Here is a 26,939-nt window from a genome sequence, read left to right on the forward strand (position 1 = left end):
CCCATTCGTCAAGGTTATTAATGTCCCCCTGTAATTTGTTGCAGTCCTCCTCAGTATTGACTATTCCCCCAATTTGGTGTCATCCGCAAATTTAGAAATTGTGTTTTTGGTTCCAAAGTCTAAATCGTTAATATAAATTGTGAACAACAGCGGTCCCAGCACTGATCCTTGTGGAACACCACGACCCACCTTCTGCCCCTGTGAATAGCTGCCCTTTAAAACCTCACTCTCTGCTTTCTGTCTTGAAGCCAGCCAGCGATCCATTCTGCCATGAACTCATTGAATGGCGGTGCAGGCTAGAAGGGCTGAATGGCTGCTCCTGCACCTATTTTCTATGCTTCTATGCTACTTGTCCCCTGACTCTGCATTCTCTGACCTTGTTCATCAGTCCATTATGTGGTACCTTATCGAAGGCCTTTTAAAAAGCTTAATAAATTACATCTACTATATCACCCTTGTCTACTCTCTCTGATACCTCGTCAAAAAATTCAATGGCCAAGCAAGCCTTTCCCGATTGAACCCCCTGCTGACTATTGATTATTATATTTATGGTTTCGGGATGATCTTCTATTTCTTCCATGCCTTCACTCAGTCCCTCGCCCATCCCCTCCCCCATTCACTCCCTTCCCCTCCCCATTCCCTCTCTCATCCCCTCCCCTCACCCCTCATCCTCCCCCTCCCCTCCCCATTCCCTCACCATCCCCTCCCCTCACCCCTCATCCTCTCCCTCCCCTCCCCATTCCCTCTCTCATCCCCTCCCCATTCCCTCTCTCATCCCCTCCCCTCACCCCTCATCCTCCCCCTCCCCTCCCCATTCCCTCACCATCGCCTCCCCTCACCCCTCATCCTCTCCCTCCCCTCCCCATTCCCTCGCCCATCCCCTCCCCTCCCCCATTCACTCCCTCATCCTCTCCCTCCCCTCCCCATTCCCTCTCTCATCCCCTCCCCTCACCCCTCATCCTCCCCCTCCCCTCCCCATTCCCTCACCATCCCCTCCCCTCACCCCTCATCCTCTCCCTCCCCTCCCCATTCCCTCTCTCATCCCCTCCCCTCACCCCTCATCCTCCCCCTCCCCTCCCCATTCCCTCACCATCGCCTCCCCTCACCCCTCATCCTCTCCCTCCCCTCCCCATTCCCTCGCCCATCCCCTCCCCTCCCCCATTCACTCCCTCATCCTCTCCCTCCCCTCCCCATTCCCTCTCTCATCCCCTCCCCTCACCCCTCATCCTCCCCCTCCCCTCCCCATTCCCTCACCATCCCCTCCCCTCACCCCTCATCCTCTCCCTCCCCTCCCCATTCCCTCTCTCATCCCCTCCCCTCACCCCTCATCCTCCCCCTCCCCTCCCCATTCCCTTACCATCGCCTCCCCTCACCCCTCATCCTCTCCCTCCCCTCCCCATTCCCTCGCCCATCCCCTCCCCTCCCCCATTCACTCCCTCATCCTCTCCCTCCCCTCCCCATTCCCTCACTCATCCCCTCCCCTCACCCCTCATCCTGCCCCTCCACTCCCCCTCCCCTCCCCCCACCCATTCACTCCCTCTCCCCTCCCCCATTCCCTCGCCCATCCCCTCCCCTCACCCCTCATCCTCCCCCTCCCCATTCCCTCACCCATCCACTACCGCCCCCCTCACCCTCCCCCCACCCATTCACTCCCCCTCCCCTCCCCCGTTCCCTCGCCCAACCACTCCTCCCACCACTCATCCCTCATCGCCCCCTCACCCCTCCAGGTTTGGCCCCACAGTCGAGCTTCCCCTTTCACCCCTCCGTGACCTCTCACCTCTCCCAGCGGCTACACACGTTGGGGTCGTTGGGGTTCAAAGGCCAGGCCAGGTGGAGCGAGCTGATCAACAGGACGATCGCTGGCAAGATCCGGATTTGTCTCATCCTGAACTGAAACCGAAAACAAAGGCAAGGGAGAGGAATTATCAATCTCAACGCCAACACAGTCCTGTAGCACCCCAATAAGATGTGTGTATGTGGGCATCGCTGGCAAGGCCGGCATTTATTGCCCATCCCTAATTGCCCCTTGAGAAGGTGGTGGTGAGCCGCCTTCTTGAACCGCTGCAGTCCGTGTGGTGAAGGTGCTCCCACAGTGCTGTTAGGGAGGGAGTTCCGGGATTGTGACCCAGCGACGATGAAGGAACATTCCTAACAGCACTGTGGGAGTACCTTCACCACACGGACTGCAGCGGTTCAAGAAGGCGGCTCACCACCACCTTCTCAAGGGGCAATTAGGGACGGGCAATAAATGCCCATTCTCTGCCACCAACCCCTCCAGGTGTGACCCACAGTAGGAGAGGGGTCAGGGAATGAGAGAAAGGCAAGGAGGAGGGGAGTGTGAGGACAGTGCGGCACTCCCTCAGTACTGCTGCTCCGACAGTGCGGCGCTCCCTCAGTACTGTCCCTCCGACAGTGCGGCGCTCCCTCAGTACTGTCCCTCCGACAGTGCGGCGCTCCCTCAGTACTGTCCCTCCGACAGTGCGGCGCTCCCTCAGTACTGTCCCTCCGACAGTGCGGCGCTCCCTAAGTACCGTCCCTCCGACAGTGCGGCGCTCCCTCAGTAATGCCTCTCCGACAGTGCGGCGCTCCCTCAGTACTGCCCCTCCAACAGTGCGAGGCTCCCTCAGTACCGCCCCTCCGACAGTGCGGCACTCCCTCAGTACTGCCCCTCCGACATTGCAGCGCTCCCTCAGTACTGCCCCTCCGACATTGCAGCGCTCCCTCAGTACTGCCCCTCCGACGGTGCGGCACTCCCTCAGTACTGCTCCTCCGACAGTGCGGCGCTCCCTCAGTACCGCCCCTCCGACACTCCCTCAGTACTGCCCCTCCGACAGTGCAGCGCTCCCTCAGTACCGCTCCTCCGACAGCGCGGCGCTCACTCAGTACCGCCCCTCCGACAGTGCGGTGCTCCCTCAGTACTGCCCCTCCGACAGTGCGGCGCTCCCTCAGTACTGCCCCTCCGACAGTGCAGCACTCCCTCAGTACTGCCCCTCCGACAGTGCGGCGCTCCCTCAGTACCGCCCCTCCGACAGTGCGGTGCTCCCTCAGTACTGCCCCTCCGACAGTGCGGCGCTCCCTCAGTACTGCCCCTCCGACAGTGCAGCACTCCCTCAGTACTGCCCCTCCGACAGTGCGGCGCTCCCTCAGTACTGCCCCTCCGACAGTGCAGCACTCCCTCAATACTGCCCCTCCGACAGTGCGGCGCTCCCTCAGTACCGCCCCTCCGACAGTGCGGTGCTCCCTCAGTACCGCCCCTCCGACAGTGCGGCGCTCCCTCAGTACTGCCCCTCCGACAGTGCGGCACTCCCTCAGTACTGCCCCTCCGACAGTGCGGCGCTCCCTCAGTACTGCCCCTCCGACAGTGCGGCACTCCCTCAGTACTGCCCCTCCGACAGTGCGGCGCTCCCTCAGTACTGTCCCTCCAACAGTGCGGCGCTCCCTCAGCACTGAACTGGGAGTGTCAGCCTAGATTTTTTTGTTTGCTCCAGTCCCTGGAGTGGGACTCGAACCCACAACCTCGGATTCAGAGGTGAGATAGAATGCTACCCTGCGAGCCACAGCTGACACAAGTGTGATTAGGACAGGTCAAGAAAGCTTGGTCAAAGCGGTCGGTATTAAGGAGTGTTTTAAAGGAGGAGAGAGAGGCGGAGAGGTTTAGGGAGGGAGTTCCAGAGCTTGGGGCCCAGGCAGCTGAAGGCACGGCCACCAATGGTGGAGCGATGGAAATCAGGGGATGCGCAAGAGACCAGAAGAGGAGGAGCGCAGAGATCTCGGGGGATGTCGGGGCTGGAGCAGGTTACAGGGATAGCGAGGGGTGTAGGGGCTGGGGGAGGTTACAGAGATAGGGAGGGGTGTAGGGGCTGGAGGAGGTTACAGAGATAGGGAGGGGTGTAGGGGCTGGAGGAGGTTACAGAGATAGGGAGGGGTGTAGGGATTTGGAGGAGATTACAGCGATATGGAGGGGTGTAGGGGCTGTAGGAGGTTACAGCGATAGGGACGGGTGTAGGGGCTAGAGGAGGTTACAAAGATAGGGAGGGGAGTAGGGGCTATAGGAGATTACAGAGATAGAGTGGGGTGTAGGCCTGGCGGAGATTACAGAGATAGGGAGGGGTGTAGGGACTGGAGGAGGTTACAGAGATAGGGAGGGAGGTAGGGGCTGGAGGGGCTTACAGAGATAAGGAGGCGTGTAGGGGCTGAAGGAGGTTACAGATATAGGGAGGGGTGTAGGGGCTGGAGTAGGTTACAGAGATAGGGAGGGGTGTAGGGGCTGGAGGGGGTTACAGAGATAGGGAGGCGTGTAGGGGCTGAAGGAGGTTACAGATAAAAGGAGAGGTGTAGGGGCTGGAGGAGGTTACAGAGATAGGGAGGGGTACAGGGGCTGGAGGAGATTACAACATTAGCGAGGGGTGTAAGGGCTGGAGGAGGTTACAGCGAAAGGGCAGGGTGTAGGGGCTGGAGGGGGTTACAGAGATAGGGAGGGGTGTAGGGATTCGGAGGAGGTTACAGAGATAGGGAGGGGTGTAGGGGCTGGAGAGGTTACAGAGATAGGAAGGCGTGTAGGGGCTGAAGGAGGTTACAGAGATAGGGAGGGGTGTAGGGGCTGGAGGAGGTTACAGAAATAGGGAGGGGTGTAGGGGCTGGAGGAGTTTACAGAGATAGGGAGGGGTGTAGGGGCTCGAGGAGGTTACAGAGATAGGGAGGGGTGTTGGGCTGGAGGAGGTTACAGAGATAGGGAGGAGTGTAGGGGCTGGAGGAGTATACAGAGATAGGGAGGGGTGTAGGGGCTGGAGGAGGTTACAGAGATAGGGAGGGGTGAAGGGACTGGAGGAGGTTACAGATATAGGGAGGCGTGTAGGGGCTGAAGGAGGTTACAGAGATAGGGAGGGGTGTAGGGGCTGGAGGAGGTTACAGAAATAGGGAGGTGTGTAGGGGCTGGAGGAGTTTACAGAGATAGGGAGGGGTGTAGGGGCTCGAGGAGGTTACAGAGATAGGGAGGGGTGTTGGGCTGGAGGAGGTTACAGAGATAGGGAGGAGTGTAGGGGCTGGAGGAGTATACAGAGATAGGGAGGGGTGTAGGGGCTGGGGGAGGTTACAGAGATAGGGAGGGGTGAAGGGACTGGAGGAGGTTACAGATATAGGGAGGGGTGTACGCCTGGCGGAGATTACAGAGATAGGGAGGGATGTAGGGGCTGGAGGAGGTTACAGAGATAGGGAGGGAGGGAGGTAGGGGCTGGAGGGGCTTACAGAGATAGGGAGGCGTGTAGGGGCTGAAGAGGTTACAGATATAGTGAGGGGTGTAGGGGCTGGAGGAGGTTACAGAGATAGGGAGGGGTCTCGGGGCTGGAGGAGATTACAACATTAGGGAGGGGTGTAAGGGCTGGCGGAGGTTACAGAGATAGGGAGGGGTGAAGGGACTGGAGGAGGTTACAAAGATAGGGAGGGGAGTAGGGGCTGGAGGGGGTTACAGAGATAGGGAGGGGTGTAGGGGCTGGAGGAGGTTACAGAGATAGGGAGGGAGGTAGGGGCTGGAGGGGGTTACAGAGATAGGGAGGGGTGTAGGGGCTGGAGGAGGTTACAGAGATAGGGAGGGGTGAAGGGACTGGAGGAGGTTACAGATATAGGGAGGGGTGTAGGGGCTGGAGGAGGTTACAGAGATAGGGAGGGAGGTAGGGGCTGGAGGGGGTTACAGAGATAGGGAGGGGTGTAGGGGCTGGAGGAGGTTACGGAGATAGGGAGGTGTATAGGGGTTGGAGGAGATTACAACATTAGGGAGGGGTGTAGGGGCTGGAGGAGGTTACAGAAATAGGGAGGGGTGTAGGGCTGGAGGAGTATACAGAGACAGGGAGGGGTGAAGGGACTGGAGGCGGTTATAGATATAGAGAGGGGTGTAGGGGCTGGAGGAGATTACAACATTAGGGAGGGAGGTAGGGGCTGGAGAGGTTACAGAGATAGGGAGGGGTGTAAGGATTTGGAGGAGGTTACAGAGATAGGTAGGGGTGTAGGGGATGGTGAAGGTTACAGAGATAGGGAGGGGTGTTGGGCTGAAGGAGGCTACAGAGATAGGGAGGGAGAGAGGTAGGGGAGGGAGGGAGGTAGTGGCTGGAGGGGCTTACAGAGATAGGGAGGCGTGTAGGGGCTGAAGAGGTTACAGATATAGTGAGGGGTGTCGGGGCTGTAGGAGATTACAACATTAGGGAGGGGTGTAAGAGCTGGAAGAGGTTACAGCGATAGGGCGGGGTGTAGGGGCTGGAGGGGGTTTCAGAGATATGGAGGGGTGAAGGGGCTGGAGGAGGTTACAGAGATAGGGAGGAGTATCGGGGCTGGAGGAGGTTACAGAGATAGGGAGGGGTGTTGGGCTGGAGGAGGTTACAGAGATAGGGAGAAGTGTAGGGGCTGGAGGAGTATACAGAGATAGGGAGGGGTGTAGGGGCTGGAGGAGGTTACAGAAATAGCGAGGGGTGTAGGGGCTGGAGGAGTTTACAGAGATAGGGAGGGGTGTAGGGGCTCGAGGAGGTTACAGAGATAGGGAGGGGTGTTGGGCTGGAGGAGGTTACAGAGATAGGGAGGAGTGTAGGGGCTGGAGGAGTATACAGAGATAGGGAGGGGTGTAGGGGCTGGAGGAGGTTACAGAGATAGGGAGGGGTGAAGGGACTGGAGGAGGTTACAGATATAGGGAGGCGTGTAGGGGCTGAAGGAGGTTACAGAGATAGGGAGGGATGTAGGGGCTGGAGGAGGTTACAGAAATAGGGAGGTGTGTAGGGGCTGGAGGAGTTTACAGAGATAGGGAGGGGTGTAGGGGCTCGAGGAGGTTACAGAGATAGGGAGGAGTGTAGGGGCTGGAGGAGTATACAGAGATAGGGAGGGGTGTACGCCTGGCGGAGATTACAGAGATAGGGAGGGATGTAGGGGCTGGAGGGGGTTACAGAGATAGGGAGGGGTGAAGGGACTGGAGGAGGTTACAGATATAGGGAGGGGTGTAGGGGCTGGAGGAGGTTACAGAGATAGGGAGGGATGTAGGGGCTGGAGGAGGTTACAGAGATAGGGAGGGAGGGAGGTAGCGGCTGGAGGGGCTTACAGAGATAGGGAGGCGTGTAGGGGCTGAAGAGGTTACAGATATAGTGAGGGGTGTAGGGGCTGGAGGAGGTTACAGAGATAGGGAGGGGTCTCGGGGCTGGAGGAGATTACAACATTAGGGAGGGGTGTAGGGGCTGGAGGAGGTTACAGCGATAGGCCGGGTGTAGGGGCTAGAGGAGGTTACAGAGATAGGGAGGGGAGTAGGGGCTAGAGGAGGTTACAAAGATAGGGAGGGGAGTAGGGGCTGGAGGAGGTTACAGATATAGGGAGGGGTGTAGGGGCTGGAGGAGGTTACAGAGATAGGGAGGGGTGAAGGGACTGGAGGAGGTTACAGATATAGGGAGGGGTGTAGGGGCTGGAGGAGGTTACAGAGATAGGGAGGGAGGTAGGGGCTGGAGGGGGTTACAGAGATAGGGAGGGGTGTAGGGGCTGGAGGAGGTTACGGAGATAGGGAGGTGTATAGGGGCTGGAGGAGATTACAACATTAGGGAGGGGTGTAGGGGCTGGAGGAGGTTACAGAAATAGGGAGGGGTGTAGGGCTGGAGGAGTATACAGAGACAGGGAGGGGTGAAGGGACTGGAGGCGGTTATAGATATAGAGAGGGGTGTAGGTGCTGGAGGAGATTACAACATTAGGGAGGGAGGTAGGGGCTGGAGAGGTTACAGAGATAGGGAGGGGTGTAAGGATTTGGAGGAGGTTACAGAGATAGGTAGGGGTGTAGGGGATGGTGAAGGTTACAGAAATAGGGAGGGGTGTTGGGCTGAAGGAGGCTACAGAGATAGGGAGGGAGAGAGGTAGGGGAGGGAGGGAGGTAGTGGCTGGAGGGGCTTACAGAGATAGGGGCTGAAGGAGGTTACAGATAAAAAGAGAGGTGTAGGGGCTGGAGGAGATTACAGAGATAGGGAGGGGTATAGGGGCTGGAGGAGATTACAACATTAGCGAGGGGTGTAAGGTCTGGAGGAGGTTACAACGAAAGGGCGGGGTGTAGGGACTGGAGGGGGTTACAGAGATAGGGAGGGGTGTAGGGATTTGGAGGAGGTTACAGAGATAGGGAGGGGTGTAGGGGCTGGAGCAGGTTACAGAGATAGGGAGGGGTGTAGGCCTGGCGGAGATTACAGAGATAGGGAGGGGTGTAGGGGCTGGAGGTGGTTACAGAGATAGGGAGGGGTGTAGGGGCTGAAGGAGGTTACAGAGATAGGGAGAGGTGTAGGGGCTGGAGGAGATTACAGAGATAGGGAGGGGTGAAGGGACTGGAGGAGGTTGCAGAAATAGGGAGAGGTGTAGGGGCTGGAGGAGATTACAGAGATAGGGAGGAGTATAGGGGCTGGAGGAGGTTACAGAGATAGGGAGGGGTGAAGGGACTGGAGGAAGTTACAGATATAGGGAGGGGTGTCGGGGCTGGAGGAGGTTACAGAGATAGGGAGGGGTGTAGGGGCTGGAGGAGGTTGCAGAGATAGGGAGAGGTGTAGGGGCTGGAGGAGGCTACAGAGATAAGGAGGGGTGTAGGGGCTGGAGGAGGTTATAGAGCTAGGGAGGTGTGTAGGGGCTGGAGGAGGTTACAGAGATAGGGAGTGGTGTAGGCCTGGCGGAGATTACAGAGATAGGGAGGGGTGTAGGGGCTGGAGGAGGTTACAGAGATAGGGAGGGAGGTAGGGGCTGGAGGGGGTTACAGAGATAGGGAGGGGTGTAGGGGCTGGAGGAGGTTACAGAGATAGGGAGGGAGGTAGGGGCTGGAGGAGGTTACAGAGATAGGGAGGGAGGTAGGGGCTGGAGGAGGTTACAGAGATAGAGAGGGGTATAGGGGCTGGAGGGGGTTACAGAGATAGGGTGGCGTGTAGGGGCTGAAGGAGGTTACAGATAAAAAGAGAGGTGTAGGGGCTGGAGGAGGTTACAGAGATAGGGAGGGGTATAGGGGCTGGAGGAGATTACAACATTAGCGAGGGGTGTAAGGTCTGGAGGAGGTTACAACGAAAGGGCGGGGTGTAGGGACTGGAGGGGGTTACAGAGATAGGGAGGGGTGTAGGGATTTGGAGGAGGTTACAGAGATAGGGAGGGGTGTAGGGGCTGGAGGAGGTTCCAGAGATAGGGAGGGGTGTAGGGCTGGAGGTGGTTACAGAGATAGGGAGAGGTGTAGGGTCTGGAGAGGTTAAAGAGATAGGGAGGCGTGTAGGGGTTGAAGGAGGTTACAGAGATAGGGAGGGGTGTAGGGGCTAGAGGAGGTTACAGAAATGGGGAGGGGTGTAGGGGCTGGTGAAGGTTACAGAGATAGGGAGGCGTGTAGGGGCTAAAGGAGGTTACAGAAATAGGGAGGCGTGTAGGGGCTGAAGGAGGTTGCAGAGATAGGGAGGGATGTAGGGGCTGGAGGAGGTTACAGAGATAGGGAGGGGTGTAGGGGCTGGAGGAGGTTACAGAGATAGGGAGGGGTGTAGGGGCTGGAGGTGATTACACAGATAGGGAGGGTTGTAGGGGCTGGTGGAGGTTACAGAGATGGGAAGGGGTATAGGGGCTGGAGGAGGTTACAGAGATAGGGAGGGGTGTAGGGGCTGGAGGAGGTTACAGAGATAGGGAGGGGTGTAAGGGCTGGAGGAGGTTACAGTGATAGGGAGGGGTGTAGGGGATAGTGAAGTTTACAGAGACAGGGAGGGGTGTAGGGGCTGGAGGGGATTTAGAGATAGGGAGGGGTGTAAGGATTTGGAGGAGGTTACAGAGATAGGGAGGGGTGTAGGGGATAGTGAAGTTTACAGAGACAGGGAGGGGTGTAGGGGCTGGAGGGGATTCCAGAGATAGGGAGGGGTGTAGGGGCTGGAGGAGATTACAGAGATAGGGAGGGGTGTAGGGGCTGGAGGAGTTGACAGAGATAGGGAGGGGTGTAGGGGCTGGAGGAGGTTACAGAGATAGGGAGGGGTATAGGGGCTGGAGGAGGTTACAGATAAAAGGAGGGGTGTAGGGGCTGGAGGAGGTTACAGAGATAGGGAGGGGTATAGGGGCTGGAGGAGATTACAACATTCGGGAGGGGTGTAAGGGCTGGAGGAGGTTACAGCGATAGGGCGGGGTGTAGCGGCTGGAGGTGGTTACAGAGATAGGGAGGGGTGTAGGGATTTGAAGGCGGTTACAGAGATAGGGAGGTGTGTAGGGGCTGGAGAGGTACAGAGTTAGGGAGGGGTGTAGGGGCTGGAGGAGTTTACAGAGATAGGGCGGGGTGTAGGGGCTGGAGGGGGTTACAGAGATAGGGAGGGGTGTAGGGGCTGGAGGAGGTTACAGAGATAGGGAGAGGTGTTGGGCTGGCGGAGATTACAGAGATAGGGAGGGGTGTAGGGGCTGGAGGAGGTTACAGAGATAGGGAGGGGTGTAGGGGCTGGAGGAGGTTACAGAGATAGGGAGGGAGGTAAGGGCTGGAGGGGGTTACAGAGATAGGGAGAGGTGTAGGGGCTGGAGGTTACAGAGATAGGGAGAGGTGTCGGGGCTGGAGGAGGTTACAGAGATAGAGAGGAGTGTAGGGGCTGGAGGAGGTTACAGAGATTGGGAGGGGTGTAGGGGCTGGAGGAGGTTACAGAGCTAGGGAGGGGTGTAGAAGCTGAAGGAGGTTGCAGAGATAGGGAGGGAGGTAAGGGCTGGAGGGGGTTACAGAGATAGGGAAGCGTGTAGGGGCTGAAGGAGGTTACAGATAAAAGGAGGGGTGTCGGGGCTGGAGGAGGTTACAGAGATAGGGAGGGGTATAGGGGCTGGAGGAGATTACAACATTAGGGAGGGGTGTAAGGGCTGGAGGAGGTTACAGCGATAGGGCGGGGTGTAGCGGCTGGAGGTGGTTACAGAGATAGGGAGGGGTGTAGGGATTTGAAGGCGGTTACAGAGATAGGGAGGGGTGTAGGGGCTGGAGAGGTACAGAGTTAGGGAGGGGTGTAGGGGCTGGAGGAGTTTACAGAGATAGGGCGGGGTGTAGGGGCTGGAGGGGGTTACAGAGATAGGGAGGGGTGTAGGGGCTGGAGGAGGTTACAGAGATAGGGAGAGGTGTTGGGCTGGCAGAGATTACAGAGATAGGGAGGGGTGTAGGGGCTGGAGGAGGTTACAGAGCTAGGGAGGGGTGTAGAGGCTGAAGGAGGTTACAGAGATAGGGAGGGAGGTAAAGGCTGGAGGGGGTTACAGAGATAGGGAAGCGTGTAGGGGCTGAAGGAGGTTACAGATAAAAGGAGGTGTGTAGGGGCTGGAGGAGGTTACAGAGATAGGGAGGGGTATAGGGGCTGGAGGAGATTACAACATTAGGGAGGGGTGTAAGGGCTGGAGGAGGTTACAGCGATAGGGCGGGGTGTAGGGGCTGGAGGTGGTTACAGAGATAGGGAGGGGTGTAGGGATTTGAAGGCGGTTACAGAGATAGGGAGGTGTGTAGGGGCTGGAGAGGTACAGAGTTAGGGAGGGGTGTAGGGGCTGGAGGAGTTTACAGAGATAGGGCGGGGTGTAGGGGCTGGAGGGGGTTACAGAGATAGGGAGGGGTGTAGGGGCTGGAGGAGGTTACAGAGATAGGGAGAGGTGTTGGGCTGGCGGAGATTACAGAGATAGGGAGGGGTGTAGGGGCTGGAGGAGGTTACAGAGATAGGGAGGGGTGTCGGGGCTGGAGGAGGTTACAGAGATAGGGAGGGAGGTAGGGGCTGGAGAAGGTTACAGAGATAGGGAGGGGTGTAGGGGCTGGAGGAGGTTACAGAGATAGTGAGTGGTATAGGGGCTGGAGGAGATTACAACATTAGGGAGGGGTGTAGGGGCTGGAGGAGGTTACAGAGATAGGGAGGGGTATAGGGGCTGGAGGAGATTACAACATTAGGGAGGGGTGTAGGGGCTGGAGGAGGTTACAGAGATAGGGAGGGGTATAGGGGCTGGAGGAGATTACAACATTAGGGAGGGAGGTAGGGGCTGGAGAGGTTACAGAGATAGGGAGGCGTGTAGGGTATGAAGGAGGTTACAGAGATAGGGAAGGGTGTAGGGGCTGGAGGGGCTTTTAGACATAGGGAGGGGTGTACGGATTTGGAGGAGGTTACAGAGATAGGTAGGGGTGTAGGGGATGGTGAAGGTTACAGAGATAGGGAGGGGTGTAGGTGCTGGAGGAGGTTACAGAAATTGGGAGGGGTGTAGGGGCGGGAGGAGTTTACAGAGATAGGGAGGGGTGTTGGGCTGGAGGAGGTTACAGAGATAGGGAGGGGTGTAGGTGCTGGAGGAGGTTACAGAGATAGGGAGGGGTGTTGGGCTGTAGGAGGCTACAGAGATAGGGAGGGGTGTAGGGGCTAGAGGAGGTTACAGAGATAGGGAGGGGTGTAGGGGCTGGAGGAGGTTACAGAGATAGGGAGGGAGAGAGGTAGGGGAGGGAGGGAGGTAGGGGCTGGAGGGGCTTACAGAGATAGGGAGGCGTGTAGGGGCTGAAGAGTTTACAGATATATTGAGGGGTGTAGGGGCTGTAGGAGGTTACAGAGATAGGGAGGGGTCTCGGGGCTAGAGGAGGTTACAGATATAGGGAGGGGTGTAGGGGCTGGAGGGGTGTAGGGGCTGGAGGAGGTTACAGAGATAGGGAGGAGTGAAGGGGCTGGAGGAGGTTACAGAGATAGGGAGGGGTGACGGGACTGGAGGAGGTTACAGATATAGGGAAGGGTGTAGGGGCTGGAGGGGTGTAGGGGCTGGAGGAGGTTACAGAGATAGGGAGGGAGGTAGGGGCTGGAGGGGCTTACAGAGATAGGGAGGCGTGTAGTGGCTGAAGGAGGTTACAGATATAGGGAGGGGTGTAGGGGCTGGAGGAGGTTACAGAGATAGTGAGGTGTCGAGGGGCTGGAGGAGATTACAACATTAGGGAGGGGTGTAAGGGCTGGAGGAGGTTACAGAGATAGGGACGGGTGTGAGGGCTGGAGGAGGTTACAGCGATAGGGAGAGGTGTGAGGGCTGGAGAGGGTTTCAGAGATAGCGAGTGGTGTAGGGATTTGGAGCAGGTTATAGAGATAGGGAGGAGTGTTGGGCTGGAGGAGGTTACAGAGATAGGGAGGGGTGTATGTGGCGAAGGAGGTTACAGAGATAGGGAGAGGTGTAGGGGCTGGAGGTTACAGAGATAGGGAGGAGTGTCGGGGCTGGAGAAGGTTACAGAGATAGGGAGGAGTGTAGGGGGTGGAGGAGGTTACAGAGATTGGGAGGTGTGTAGGGGCCTGAGGAGGTTACAGAGATTGGGAGGGGTGTAGGGGCTGGAGGAGGTTACAGATCTAGGGAGGGGTGTAGAGGCTGGAGGAGGTTACAGAGATAGGGAGGGGTGTAGGCCTGGCGGAGATTACAGAGATAGGGAGGGGTGTAGGGGCCGGAGGTGGTTCCAGAGATAGGGAGGGGTGTAGGGGCTGAAGGAGGTTACAGAGATAGGGAGAGGTGTAGGGGCTGGAGGAGATTACAGAGATAGGGAGGGGTGAAGGGACTGGAGGAGGTTACAGAGATAGGGAGGTGTGTAGGGGCTGGAGAGGTACAGAGATAGGGAGGGGTGTAGGGGCTGGAGGAGGTTACAGAGATAGGGAGGGGTATAGGGGCTGGAGGAGGTTACAGAGATAGGGAGGGGTGGAGGGGTGTAGGGGCTGGAGTAGGTTACAGAGATAGGGAAGGGTGTAGGGATTTGGAGGAGGTTACAGAGATAGGGAGGTGTGTAGGGGCTGGAGAGGTACAGAGATAGGGAGGGGTGTAGGAGCTGGAGGAGCTTACAGAGATAGGGAGGGGTATAGGGGCTGGAGGAGATTACAACATTAGGGAGGGGTATAGGGGCTGGAGGAGGTTACAGAGATAGGGAGGGTTGTAGGGGCTGGAGGAGGTTACAGAGATAGGGAGGGGTATAGGGGCTGGAGGAGGTTACAGAGATAGGGAGGGGTGTAGGGGCTGGAGGAGGTTACAGAGATAGGGAGGGGTATAGGGGCTGGAGGACGTTACAGAGATAGGGCGGGGTATAGGGGCTGGAGGAGGTTACAGAGATAGGGAGGAGTATAGGGGCTGGAGGAGGTTACAGAGATAGGGAGGGGTGTAGGGCTGGAGGAGGTTACAGAGAAAGGGAGGGGTGTAGGGGCTAGAGGAGGTTACAGAGATAGGGAGGGGTGTAGGGCTGGAGGAGGTTACAGAGATAGGGAGGGATGTAGGGGCTAGAGGAGGTTACAGCGATAGGGCGGCGTGTAGGGGCTGGAGGAGGTTACAGCGATAGGGAGGGGTGTAGGGGCTGGAGGGGGTTACAGAGATAGGGAGGGGTGAAGGGACTGGAGAATGTTACAGAGATAGGGAGGGGTTGTGGGGCTGGAGGGGGTTACAGAGATAGGGAGGGGTGTAGGGGCTGGAGGAGTTTACAGAGATAGGGAGGGGTTGTGGGGCTGGAGGAGGTTACAGAGATAGGGAGGGGTGTAGGGGCTGGAGGAGGTTACAGAGATAGGGAGGGGTATAGGGGCTGGAGAAGGTTACAGAGATAGGGAGGGGTTGTGGGGCTGGAGGGGGTTACAGAGATAGGGAGGGGTGTAGGGGCTGGAGGAGATTACAACATTAGGGAGGGGTATAGGGGCTGGAGGAGGTTACAGAGATAGGGAGGGTTGTAGGGGCTGGAGGAGGTTACAGAGATAGGGAGGGGTGAATGGACTGGAGGGGGTTACAGAGATAGGGAGGGGTATAGGGGCTGGAGGAGGTTACAGAGATAGGGAGGGGTGTAGGGGCTGGAGGAGGTTACAGAGATAGGGAGGGGTGTAGGGGCTGGAGGTGGTTACAGAGATAGGGAGGGGTGTAGGGGCTGGAGGGGGTTACAGAGATAGGGAGGGGTGAATGGACTGGAGGGGGTTACAGAGATAGGGAGGGGTATAGGGGCTGGAGGAGGTTACAGAGATAGGGAGGGGTGTAGGGGCTGAAGGAGGTTACAGAGATAGGGAGGGGTGAAGGGACTGGAGGAGGTTACAGAGATAGGGAGGGGTGTAGGGGCTGGAGGAGGTTACAGAGATAGGGAGGGGTGTAGGGGCTGGAGGAGGTTACAGAGATAGGGAGGGGTGAAGGGACTGGAGGAGGTTACAGGGATAGGGAGGGGTTGTGGGGCTGGAGGGGGTTACAGAGATAGGGAGGGGTGAAGGGACTGGAGGAGGTTACAGATGGGGAGGGAGCGGGCGAGGAGGCCATGGGGGGATTTGAAAGGCGGGGATGGAGAATTTTTAAAGCGAGGCGTTGCCAGACCGGGTGTCAGTGTGGGTCAGCGAGAACAGGTGTGCGAGGAGGGGTCAGCGCGTCTCGTGACTCACCTATTCCTGCGCTGGTGACAGCTCACTGCCTCACACCGAGTGGCCCAGATGTGGAAGCTGCTTAGTCTGCTCCCGCTCAGAGGGAACTGGAAGAGAAAGCAAAGCGACGGGACTCGAATGAAAACAGGATGCACACAGAGCTCTTCTTAACTGCTGCCAGTTCCTATGGAGAGCAAATAAGTCACACAGCCCCTGCCTTCAATGCACAGATAAGATAGAATGTTTGCCCTGCTCCGTGACTCAGAGCGGCAGGGAGTCACACACCAGCCGTACAACTATTTTTGTGATCATCATCATCGGCAGTCCCTCGGAATCGAGGAAGACTTGCTTCCACTCTTAAAATGAGTTCTCAGGTGACTGAACAGTCCAATCCGAGAGCCACAGTCCCTGTCACAGGTGGGACAGACAGTGGTTGAGGGAAGGGGAGGGTGGGACTGGTTTGCCGCACGCTCCTTCCGCTGCCTGCGCTTGGTTTCTGCACGCTCTCGGCGACAAGACTCGAGGTGCTCAGCGCCCTCCCGGATGCACTTCCTCCACTTAGGGCGGACTGGTCTTTGGGCCAGGGACTCCCAGGTGTCGGTGGGGATGTTGCACTTTATCGGGGAGGGCTTTGAGGGTGGTCCCTTGTAACGTTTCCTCTGCCCACCTTTGGCTCGTTTGCCGTGAAGGAGTTCCGAGTAGAGCGCTTGCTTTGGGAGTCTCGTGTCTGGGGCATGCGGACAATGTGGCCCTGCCCAGCGGAGCTGGTCGAGTGTGGTCAGTGCTTCGATGCTGGGGATGTTGGCCTGGTCGAGGACGCTAACGTTGGTGCGTCTGTCCTCCCAGGGGATTTGTAGGATCTTGCGGAGACATCGTTGGTGGTATTTCTCCAGCGACTTGAGGTGTCTACTGTACATAGCCCTCAAAACTGCCACCAAGCTCATGGTCGACAGGGCTGTAGTAATACCCGCCCTCCTGTATGGCTCAGAGACATGGACCATGTCATACAAGAGCTCCCTTTATTAAAGTGGCACTAAAACCGACAAATTAACCAATAAAACTTTTTAAACTTTAAACGGTCAAATTAGAATTGGGTTGCCGGGGGTGATGATGCACTCCAGTCCCACCGGCGTCCACCTCTCGTGGAAGGCCGCGAGCGTACCGGTGGACACTGCGTGCTCCATCGCCGGGGACACCCTGGTTCGGATGTAACCGCGGAAGAGAGGCAGGCAGTCGGGCTGAACGACCCTCTGGACCGGCTGATGGCCACCTTGGCCAGGCCCCAGGAGCAGTCCCACGAGGAGGCCTTGCGACCTGCCGGCTTCCCTCCGCACAGGGTGCCCAGAGATCGGAAGCGTGGGACGGAAGTGCAGCCAGAATTTGAGGAGCGGCCCCTTCAAATAATGGAAGAGGGGCTGCAACCTGACACAATGTACATACACGTGGAACACGGACTCCTCTAGACCGCAGAAATTACAGGCGGCCCGGGAGTCCGTGACCCGACTTAAACACCGATTGCACGGGACTGCTCCGTGCACCACCCTCCAGGCCAAGTCTCCAATAGATAGAGGGAGGACTCCCGCGTAGACAGCACTCCACTGGGGACCCCCGCCTCCTCCAGACGGCAAGATGGTGGTGCGCCATGGCGTGTCCGGACGGCAGACGAGGATGGCAAAGTAACCTCCCCATTCCATCCCCCCTCAACTCAGCTGCCCTTCAGCTGCCTAGGGCCCCAAGCTCTGGAATTCCCTCCTTAAATCTCTCCGCCTCTCCCTCCCGCAAACCCACCGAGTATAAAAGCAGAGAAGTCCTGCTACAACTGCACAGTGTATCGGTGAGGCCACACCTGGTGTACTGCGTGCAGTTTTGGTCTCCGTATTTAAGGAGGGATATACTTGCATTGGAGGCTGTTCAGAGAAGGTTCACTCGGTTGATTCCTGAGATGAGGTGGTTGTCTTCTGAGGAATGGTTGAGCAGGTTGGGCCTCTACTCATTGGAGTTTCGAAGAATGAGAGGCGATCTTATTGAAATGTATAAGATTCTGAGGGGGCTTGACAAGGTGGATGCAATGAGGATATTTCCCCTCGGTGGGGGAATCTAGAATTAGGGGGCATAGTTTCAGAATAAGAAGTCGCCCATTTAAAACGGAGATGAGGAGGAACCTCTTCAGTCAGAGGGGGGTGAATCTGTGGAATTCTCTGCCCCAGAGAGCTGTGGAGGCTCAGTCTTTGAGTATATTCAAGGCTGAGATCGCTAGATTTTTGGACTCGAGTGGAATCGAGGGATATGGGGATCGGGCGGGACAGTGGAGTTGATGTTGAAGATCAGCCATGGTCTTAGTGAATGGTAGAGCAGGCTCAAGGGGCCGAATGGCCGACTCCTGCTCCGAATTTTTTTGTTCTTATGTTAAAACCTATCTCTTTCATTAAGCTTTTGGTCACCAGCCCTAATTTCTCCTTTATGTGGCTCGGTGTTAAATGTTTTGTCTTATGATCGCTCCTGTGAAGCACCTTGGGACGTTTTACTACAAGTTATTATTATTAAAGGAGTTCGATGACATACTGTTAGATCAACCCTTTACATAACCTCCTGCAGCCCCACAACCCCCCGAGACCTCTGCGCTCCTCCAATTCTGGCCTCTTGTGCATCCTCCGATTTCCATCGCTCCGCCATTGGTGGCCGTGCCTTCAAGAGATCTTGCCACATCTGTATCTATCGATTAATAATTTTGCAGGGCGGTGGGGAAAGAGCATGGGGGAGTGGGACTGATTGGATTGCTCTGTCACAGAGCCGGCACAGGATCGATGGGCCGAACGGCCTCCTCTGTGCTGTGAGATTCTCTGAGTATAATAAAGCGGGCAGGTCTGCATCCTTTTGCTTGCCACACTTCCTGGGTCACCCTTCCCACATCACAATTCCTGGGTCACACTTCCTGCATCACACTTCCTGGGTCACACTTCCTGCGCCACACTTCCTGTGTCATATTTCCTGGGTCACACTTCCTGGGTCACACTTCCTAGGTCACCCTTCCTGCGCACACTTCCTGGGTTACACTTCCTGGGTCACCCTTCCTGCGTCACACTTCCTGGGTCACACTTCCTAGGTCACCCTTCCTGCGTCACGCTTGCTGGGTCACACTTTCTGGGTCACACTTCCCGAGTCACGCTTGCTGGGTCACACTTCTTGCGTCACACTTCCTGGGTCACGCTTCCTGGGTCACACTTCCGGCGTCATCCTTCCTGGGTCACGCTTCCTGGGTCACGCTTCCTGTGTCACCCTTCCTGCATCACACTTCCTGGGTCACGCTTCCTGTGTCACCCTTCCTGCATCACACTTCCTGTGTCACACTTCCCGCATCACCCTTCCTGGGTCACCCTTCCCGCACCACCCTTCCTGGGTCACCCTTCCCGCATCACCCTTCCTGGGTCACTCTTCCTGCACCACCCTTCCTGGGTCACACTTCCCGCATCACCCTTCCTGGGTCACCCTTCCCGCATCACCCTTCCTGGGTCACTCTTCCTGCACCACCCTTCCTGGGTCACACTTCCTGGGTCACCCTTCCCGCACCACCCTTCCTGGGTCACACTTCCTGGGTCACACTTCCTGGTCACCTTTCCTGGATCACCCTTCCTGGGTCACGCTTCCTGGGTCACGCTTCCTGGGTCACACTTTCTGGGTCAACCTTCCTGGGTCACACTTCCTGGTCACACTTCCTGGGTCACACTTCCTGGGTCACCCTTCCTGGGTCACCCTTCCTGCGTAACCCTTCCTGCACCACCATTCCTGGGTCACGCTTCCTGGGCCACGCTTCCTGCGTCCCGCTTGCTGGATCACACTTCCTGGGTCACACTTCCTGGGTCACCCTTCCTGCGTCACACTTCCCGCGTCACACTGCAGCTCAATCCAATTTTCGGTGCACACATTTCATTGGCTGAAATCTTATCCCCAGTTGACGAGTCACAATTGAACGTGTAGCCAGTGCACCAATCAGCAAGCACCAATCACATAGCAGACAAACCAAGCAAATTGCCTAAAATATTTATTGCCAAACATCCCTGGCACGACAGAGCTCCCTCCGACCTGGAGTCTGGGTCTGTATGGCCCATGTGTGTGTCCTAGTGTTAGCTCCTGTACAAGTTCAGCACACAGCGGGTAAAGGGGAACGATTCACTCCCGTCTGGCACTGTACGGCCCGTGTGTGTGTGTGTGTGTCTCAGTGTGTTGGAGAGTTTTGTTCCAGGCCTGCACTAGTTAAATATTCCATCCTGTTTAGAAGGCAAATTCCAGCACAGAACCCCGCTGGGAGATAACCTCATAGCAACTTGTGCTTGAAAGCAATCCCCAGATAAATGAAGAATTTCCGTTATTAGCGCGTGACTGAAAAGCGTCCTGAACGGAGTCTCGCAGTGATGCAACACTCTGCGACGTGTAAATACTTCCCTCTCAGGTTAGGCCGAATCTGAACTTGTTCATCAAAGGTACCGATGCACTGGGTCCGTGCAGCAGAGCTGGTCTCCAGTCGTCCTGGTTAACCCTTGCCACTGGACCAAGACCTCGCTCTGTCAAGCCCGTGTGGTGGCTGGTGTGCAACAGTCACCCCACGTTAAACAAATCCACCCACAGGCATCTTCCACCCTTCAGGATGTAGTTCGGGACCTTCATTCAAAACACCTGTGAACTCATCCTTTTTTTGGCAAGGAAGCAAGTCATCCTCGCTTCGAGGGACTGCCTATGATGATGATTTGTGTAAGAAGGGAGAAAGGGATAGACTGAGTAATTACAGGCTAGTCAGCCTAACCTCAGTATTGGAAAAAGTCCTCAAGGACAGGATAAATCTTCACTTTGAGAGACATGGATTAATCAGGGACAGTCAGCACGAATTTGTTAAAGGAAGGTCGTGCCTGACTGACTTGATTGAATATTTCGAGGAGGTAACCAGGAGGGTCGATGAGGTCACCCTTCCTGGGTCACCATTCCTGGGTCACCCTTCCTGGGTCACCATTCCTGGGTCACCCTTCCTGGCTTACCCTTCCTGGGTCACACTTCCTGGGTCACCCTTCCTGGGTCACCATTCCTGTGTCACCCTTCCTGGGTCACCCTTCCTGGCTTACCCTTCCTGGGTCACACTTCCTGCTTCACCCTTCCTGTGTCACCCTTCCTGGGTCACACTTCCTGCTTCACCCTTCCTGGGTCACACTTCCTGGGTCACACCTCCTGGGTCACACCTCCTGGGTCACACCTCCTGCGTCACACCTCCTGCGTCACACTTCCTGCGTCACATTTCCTGCGTCACACCTCCTGGGTCACACTTCCTGCGTCACACCTCCTGGGTCACCCTTCCTGTGTCACCCTTCCTGCGTCACACTTCCTGCGTCACACTTCCAGGGTCACCCTTCCTGTGTCACACTTTCTGCGTCACACTTCCTGCGTCACACTTCCTGCGTCACACCTCCTGGGTCACACTTCCTGGGTCACACCTCCTGGGTCACACTTCCTGCGTCACACTTCCTGCGTCACACCTCCTGCGTCACACTTCCTGCGTCACACCTCCTGGGTCACACTTCCTGCGTCACCCTTCCTGTACGATGTAGTGTATATGGATTTTAGCAAAGCTTTTGAGAAGGTCCCACATGGCAGACTGGTCACGAAAGTAAAAGCCCAGGGGATCTTGGGCAAAGTGGCAAGTTGGATCCAAAATAGGCTCAAAGGCAGGAAGCAAATCATCAGAGGCGGTCCCTCGAAGCGAGGATAACTTGACTTCCACGCCAAAAAGGGATGAGTTCACAGGTGTTTCAATGAAGGACCTAATATTCCGGATCCCGAACTACATCCTGAAGGGTGGAAGATGCCTGTGGGTGGATTTTTTTGAACGTGGGGTGACCGTTGCACACCAGCCACCACACGGGGCTTGACAGAGCGAGGTCTTGGTCCAGGGGCAAGGGTTAACCAGGACGACTGGAGACCAGCTCTGCTGCACGGACCCAGTGCGCCCACATATCGCACAGTGTGGGCTGGGCCTGTGCTGCATCCCTGGGCCCTCGCCTCTCCTGGGCCCCAGATTCACGCCTCTCCTGGTACTGAGCCCTGAGGAACCCCACTGGCAACAGCCTCCAGTCACAAAAGCTCTCCTCAAACCATTACCCTTTGCTGCCTGCCACTGAACCAATTTCGGATCCAATTTGCCGCTCTGTCACGGGCTTTGTCCTGCGGCTGGTAAGGAATTGGCTGTGGAGTCTAATATTAGGCAGATTAGTCTCAATCTACCCCCCTGAAAGTCGTCATTTGCTCCTTGGATTTTCGCGAGGCTTTTGACGAGGTCCCACATGGCAGGCTAATCTTGTGCAGTGGTGCCCCTCTGACAGTGCAGCACTCCCTCAGTTGTGCCACTGGGAGTGTCAGCCTGGATTAAATGAGCATCTTCTATTTCTTTTTCGAATGCCATCTAAAAACAAAAACCTCCAGATAATATTCACAGTGCAGCCGTGCAGCTGGATGAGGCCAGACCCTAAAACATATATTTATGGGCAAAAAGACGTCTTTTCAGAGTTGGAAAAGGGTGTGAGCATCAGCAGTGAAAGGTTTCGAAATCGTGCTTTGTGCACCGGTGAAGTTTGTCTGGAAATGCCGGCCGTGGCGGTGGCCAAGCCCCCCCCGCCTCTCTACTTTAGATACACTTTACTTTAGCAGGAAGCAAAGGGTAATGGTCGATGGGTGTTTTTGTGACTGGAAGGCTGTATCCAGTGGGGTTCCGCAGGGCTCAGTGCTGGGTCCCTTGCTTTTTGTGGTATATACCAATGATCTAGACTTGAATGTCGGGGGTATGATTAAGAAGTTTGCAGATGATACTAGAATGGGCCGTGGTGTTGATAATGAAGAAGAAAGCTGCAGACTGCAGGAAGATATCGATGAACTGGTCAGGTGGGCAGATCAGTGGCAAATGGGATTCAGTCCGGAGAAGTGTGAGGTAATGCATTTGGGGCGGGCTAACTAGGCGAGGGAATACACATTAAATGGTCGGACACTGAGAAGTGTAGAGGAACAAAGGGACCTGGGAATGCAGGTCCACAGATCCCTGAAGGGAGCAGGCCAGGTGGGTAAGGTGGTTAAGAAGGCATACGGGATACTTGCCTTTATTAGCCGAGGCATGGAATACAAGAGCAGGGAGGTTATGCTTGAACTGTATAAAACACTGGTTAGGCCACAGAAAGTAGTTGAGGCCAATTCACTAAATATATTCAAAAGGGAGTTAGATGAAGTCCTTACTACTCGGGGGATCAAGGGTTATGGCGAGAAAGCAGGAAGGGGGTACTGAAGTTTCATGTTCAGCCATGAACTCATTGAATGGCGGTGCAGGCTAGAAGGGCTGAATGGCCTGCTCCTGCACCTATTTTCTATGTTTCTATGTTTCTATGGAGTACTGCGTGCAGTTCTGGTCACCACATTACAGGAAAGATGTGATTGCACTGGAGAGGGTACAGAGGAGATTTACCAGGATGTTGCACTGGAGAGGGTACAGAGGAGATTTACCAGGATGTTGCACTGGAGAGGGTACAGAGGACATTTACCAGGATGTTGCACTGGAGAGGGTACAGAGGAGATTTACCAGGATGTTGCACTAGAGAGGGTACAGAGGAGATTTACCAGAATGTTGCACGAGAGAGGGTACAGAGGAGATTTACCAGGATGTTGCACTGGAGAGGGTACAGAAGAGATTTACCAGGATGTTACACTGGAGAGGGTACAGAGGAGATTTACCAGGATGTTGCACTAGAGAGGGTACAGAGGAGATTTACCAGGATGTTGCACTGGAGAGGGTGCAGAGGAGATTTACCAGGATGTTGCACTGGAGAGGGTACAGAGGAGATTTACCAGGATGTTGCACTGGAGAGGGTACAGAGGAGATTTACCAGGATGCTGCCGGGACTGGAGAATTTTAGCGATGAGGAAAGATTGGATAGGCTGGGGTTGTTTTCTTTGGAACAGAGGAGGCTGAGGGGAGACCTGATTGAGGTGTATAAAATTATGAAGGGCCTGGATAGAGTGGATAGGACGGAGGGGTCAACAACCAGGGGCCATAGATTTAAAGTAATTGGGGGGAGGTTTAGAGGGGATTTGAGGGGAAATGTTTTCACCCAGAGGGTGGTGGGGGTCTGGGGTGGAACTCACTGCCTGAAAGGGTGGTAGAGGCAGAAACCCTCACCACATTTAAAAAGTACCTGGGTGTGCACTTGAAGTGCCGTAACCCACAGGGCTACGGACCGAGAGCGGGAAAGTGGGATTAGGCCGGGTGGCTCTTTGTCGGCCGGCGCGGGACACGATGGGCCAAAATGGCCTCGTTACGTGCTGTAAATTTCTATGGTTCTATGACTCCTCTTTCGACCAGCAATGGTTCAGCAAGGGTATTAAGGGTGATGGAACCAAGGCGCGTGGATGGAGTTAAGCTCCAGGTTACCTGTGATCTCATTGAATGGCAGAATAGGCCCGAGGGGCTGAACGGCCTCCTCCTGTTCCGATATTACTGAGGAGTGCGTCAGTATAACTTCCTCCCCCCCGCCTCACTAACTGGGGAATAGTGGCCTGTTAGATTATCTTGAAGGCGCTCCCTAAGGTGGACACACATCAGTCTTTAATCCTCCGAGCACCCAGTTTTGAAGGGAGCGCCACACGGTGTGTTTAAAAGTTAATCCCGAGGCCCCCGTCTGCCCTCTCGGGTGGATGTAAAAGATCCTGGGGCCACTATTGGAAGCAGAGCAGGGGGAGTTCTCCCCGGTGTCCTGGGGCCAATATTTACCGCCTCCAGTGCGCCAGTACAGCCTTCGTCCGCCTGAGGAAGAGAATGTTCAAAGACCAGGCCCTGAAATCTGGCACCAATGTCATGGTCTACAGGGCTGTAGTGATACCCGCCCTCCTGTATGGCTCAGAGACATGGACCATGTACAGTAGACACCTCAAGTCGCTGGAGAAATACTACCAACGATGTCTCCGCAAGATCCTACAAATCCCCTGGGAGGACAGACGCACCAACGTTAGCGTCCTCGACCAGGCCAACATCCTCAGCATCGAAGCACTGACCACACTCGACCAGCTCTGCTGGGCGGGCCACATTGTCCGCATGCCCCCGACACGAGACTCCCAAAGCAAGCGCTCTACTCGGAACTCCGACACGGCAAGTGAGCCAAAGGTGGGCAGAGGAAACGTTACAAGGGACCACTCTCAAAGCCTCCCTGATAAAGTGCAACATCCCCACCGACACCTGGGAGTCCCTGGCCCAAAGACCAGTCCGCCCTAAGTGGAGGAAGTGCATCCGGGAGGGCGCTGAGCACCTCGAGTCTCGTCGCCGAGAGCGTGCAGAAACCAAGCGCAGGCAGCGGAAGGAGCGTGCGGCAAACCAGTCCCACCCTCCCCTTCCCTCAACCACTGTCTGTCCCACCTGTGACAGCGACTGTGGCTCTCGTATTGGGCTGTTCAGTCACCTGGGAACTCACTTTTAGAGTGGAAGCAAGTCTTGCTCGATTCCGAGGGACTGCCTGTGATGATGATGTATCCCTCAACCAACATCACTAAAACAGATGATCTGGGTCATTATCACATTGCTGTGTGTGGGAGCTTGCTGTGCACAAATTGTCTGCCGCGTTTCCCACATTACAGCAGTGACTACACACCAAAAGTACTTCATTGGCTGTAAAGCGCTTTGGGACATTCCTGAGGTGATGAAAGGCGTGTCTTTAAAAAAAATTTCAAATTCTCATCCTTGTTTTCAAATCCCTCCATCCCCCTCCCTATCTCTGTAACCTCCTCCAGCCCTCGCCCCTCCCTATCTCTGTAACCTCCTCCAGCCCTCGCCCCTCCCTATCTCTGTAATCTCCTCCAGCCCCTACACCCCTCCCTATCTCTGTAACCTCCTCCAGCACCTACACCCCTCCCTATCTCTGTAACCTCCTTCAGCCCCTACACCCCTCCCTATCTCTGTAATCTCCTCCAGACCTTACACCCCTCCCTATCTCTGTAACCTTCTCCAGCCCCTACACCCCTCCCCATTTCTGTAACCTCCTCCAGCCCCTACATCCCTCCCCATCTCTGTAACCTCCTCCAGTCCCTACACCCCTCCCTATCTCTGTAACCTCCTCCAGCCCCTACACCCCTCCTTATCTCTGTAACCCCCTCCAGCCCCTACACCCCTCCCTATCTCTGTAACTTCCTCCAGCCCCTACACACCTCCCTATCTCTGTAACCTCCTCCAGCCCCTACACCCCTCCCTATCTCTGTAACCCCCTCCAGCCCCTACACCCCTCCCTATCTCTGTAACCCCCTCCAGCTCCTACACCCCTCCCTATCTCTGTAACCTCCTCCAGCCCCTACACCCCTCCCTATCTCTGTAACCTCCTCCAGCCCCTACACCCCTCCCTATCTCTGTAACCTCCTCCAGCCCCTACACCCCTCCCTATCTCTGTAACCTCCTCCAGCCCCACAACCCCCCCGAGATCTCTGTGCTCCTCTAATTCTGCCCTCCTGACCATCCCTGATTATAATCGCTCCATCATTGGTGGCCGTGCCTTCAGCTGCCTGGACCCCAAGCTCTGGAACTCCCTCCCTAAACCTCTCCGCCTCTCTCTCCTCCTTCAAAACGCTTGTTAAAACCTACCTATGTGACCAAGCCCTACCCTAATATCGCCTTATGTAGTGTGAAATGTTTTATCTTCTAACACTCCTGTGAGGCAGCTTGGGACGTTTCAGTACATTAAAGGCGCACTGCAGTCAACATAAGAACTGAAGGGTTGCAAAATTCGTGGTTAAACCCCCCAAGTGTTTGGACTCATTGGAAAGGAAATTTAATTTGGAACTATCTACCAGAAGGTTTGAGATCCTAAAGTCTACATGGAAGAAACTACGAACTTTAATCGAATTTAGGATTTTACAAAGCAGATTGAGTCTGTGTGGGCAGGGTTAAGAACTAAAGGAACTATCCTTCAAAGAAACCAGTTTTGAGTATTGAAGCTGTCTGGGATATTGAAACTAAAGCAAATTGTCTGGAGAATTGTGGATACTCGAAAAACCCTTCTCCCCAGGAGACATTAACATAGCAACAATTGACCTAGAGATAGCTAACCATCATCCTGATCTGGAAAACCTTTTCTAGGACCCCTGAACTACTTTGGTAACTTCTTACCGGGTCTCAGCACACTGTTAGAACCACTGCACGCCTTATTGCATAAAGGGGACGAATGGGTATGAGGCAAAAGCCAAGAAAATACCTTTGTAAAAGCTAGAAAATTGTTATGCTCAAACAAATTGCTTGTGTTGTATGATCCATGTAAGTGTTTGATACTAGCATGTGATGCGTCGTCATATGGCGTCGGGTGTGTATTACAACAAGGTAATGATTTTGAGAAATTGCAACCGGTTGCTTATGCATCCAGAAGTCTGTCTAAGACTGAGAGAGCCGACAGCATGATTGAAAAAGAAGTGTTAGCGTGTGTCTCTAGGGTAAGGAAAATGTTTGGGCTAAAATTTGAATTGGAAACGGACCATAAGCCACTAATATCCCTGTTTTCCGAGAGTAAGGGGATAAATACCAACGCATCGGCCCGCATCCAGAGATGGGCGCTCACGTTGTCCGCATACAAC

General features: G+C 55.6%; 1 protein-coding gene across 1 annotated transcript in view; it reads right to left on the bottom strand.

Moving 5' to 3' along the window:
* Positions 1–26,939, bottom strand: part of LOC139240216 (multiple epidermal growth factor-like domains protein 10) — a 232,263-nt gene that overhangs the window by 149,932 nt on the left and 55,392 nt on the right. The window contains exons 2-3 of the mRNA XM_070868687.1: positions 15,336–15,421; positions 1,778–1,890 (exon numbers count right to left, since the gene is read on the bottom strand). Coding sequence (XP_070724788.1) covers positions 1,778–1,884 — 107 coding nt within the window. The 5' untranslated portion in view covers positions 1,885–1,890; positions 15,336–15,421. The remainder of the gene's footprint in view (positions 1–1,777; positions 1,891–15,335; positions 15,422–26,939) is intronic.

Source organism: Pristiophorus japonicus, chromosome 30 (assembly GCF_044704955.1).
Source record: "Pristiophorus japonicus isolate sPriJap1 chromosome 30, sPriJap1.hap1, whole genome shotgun sequence".
Classification (NCBI taxonomy): domain Eukaryota; kingdom Metazoa; phylum Chordata; class Chondrichthyes; family Pristiophoridae; genus Pristiophorus; species Pristiophorus japonicus.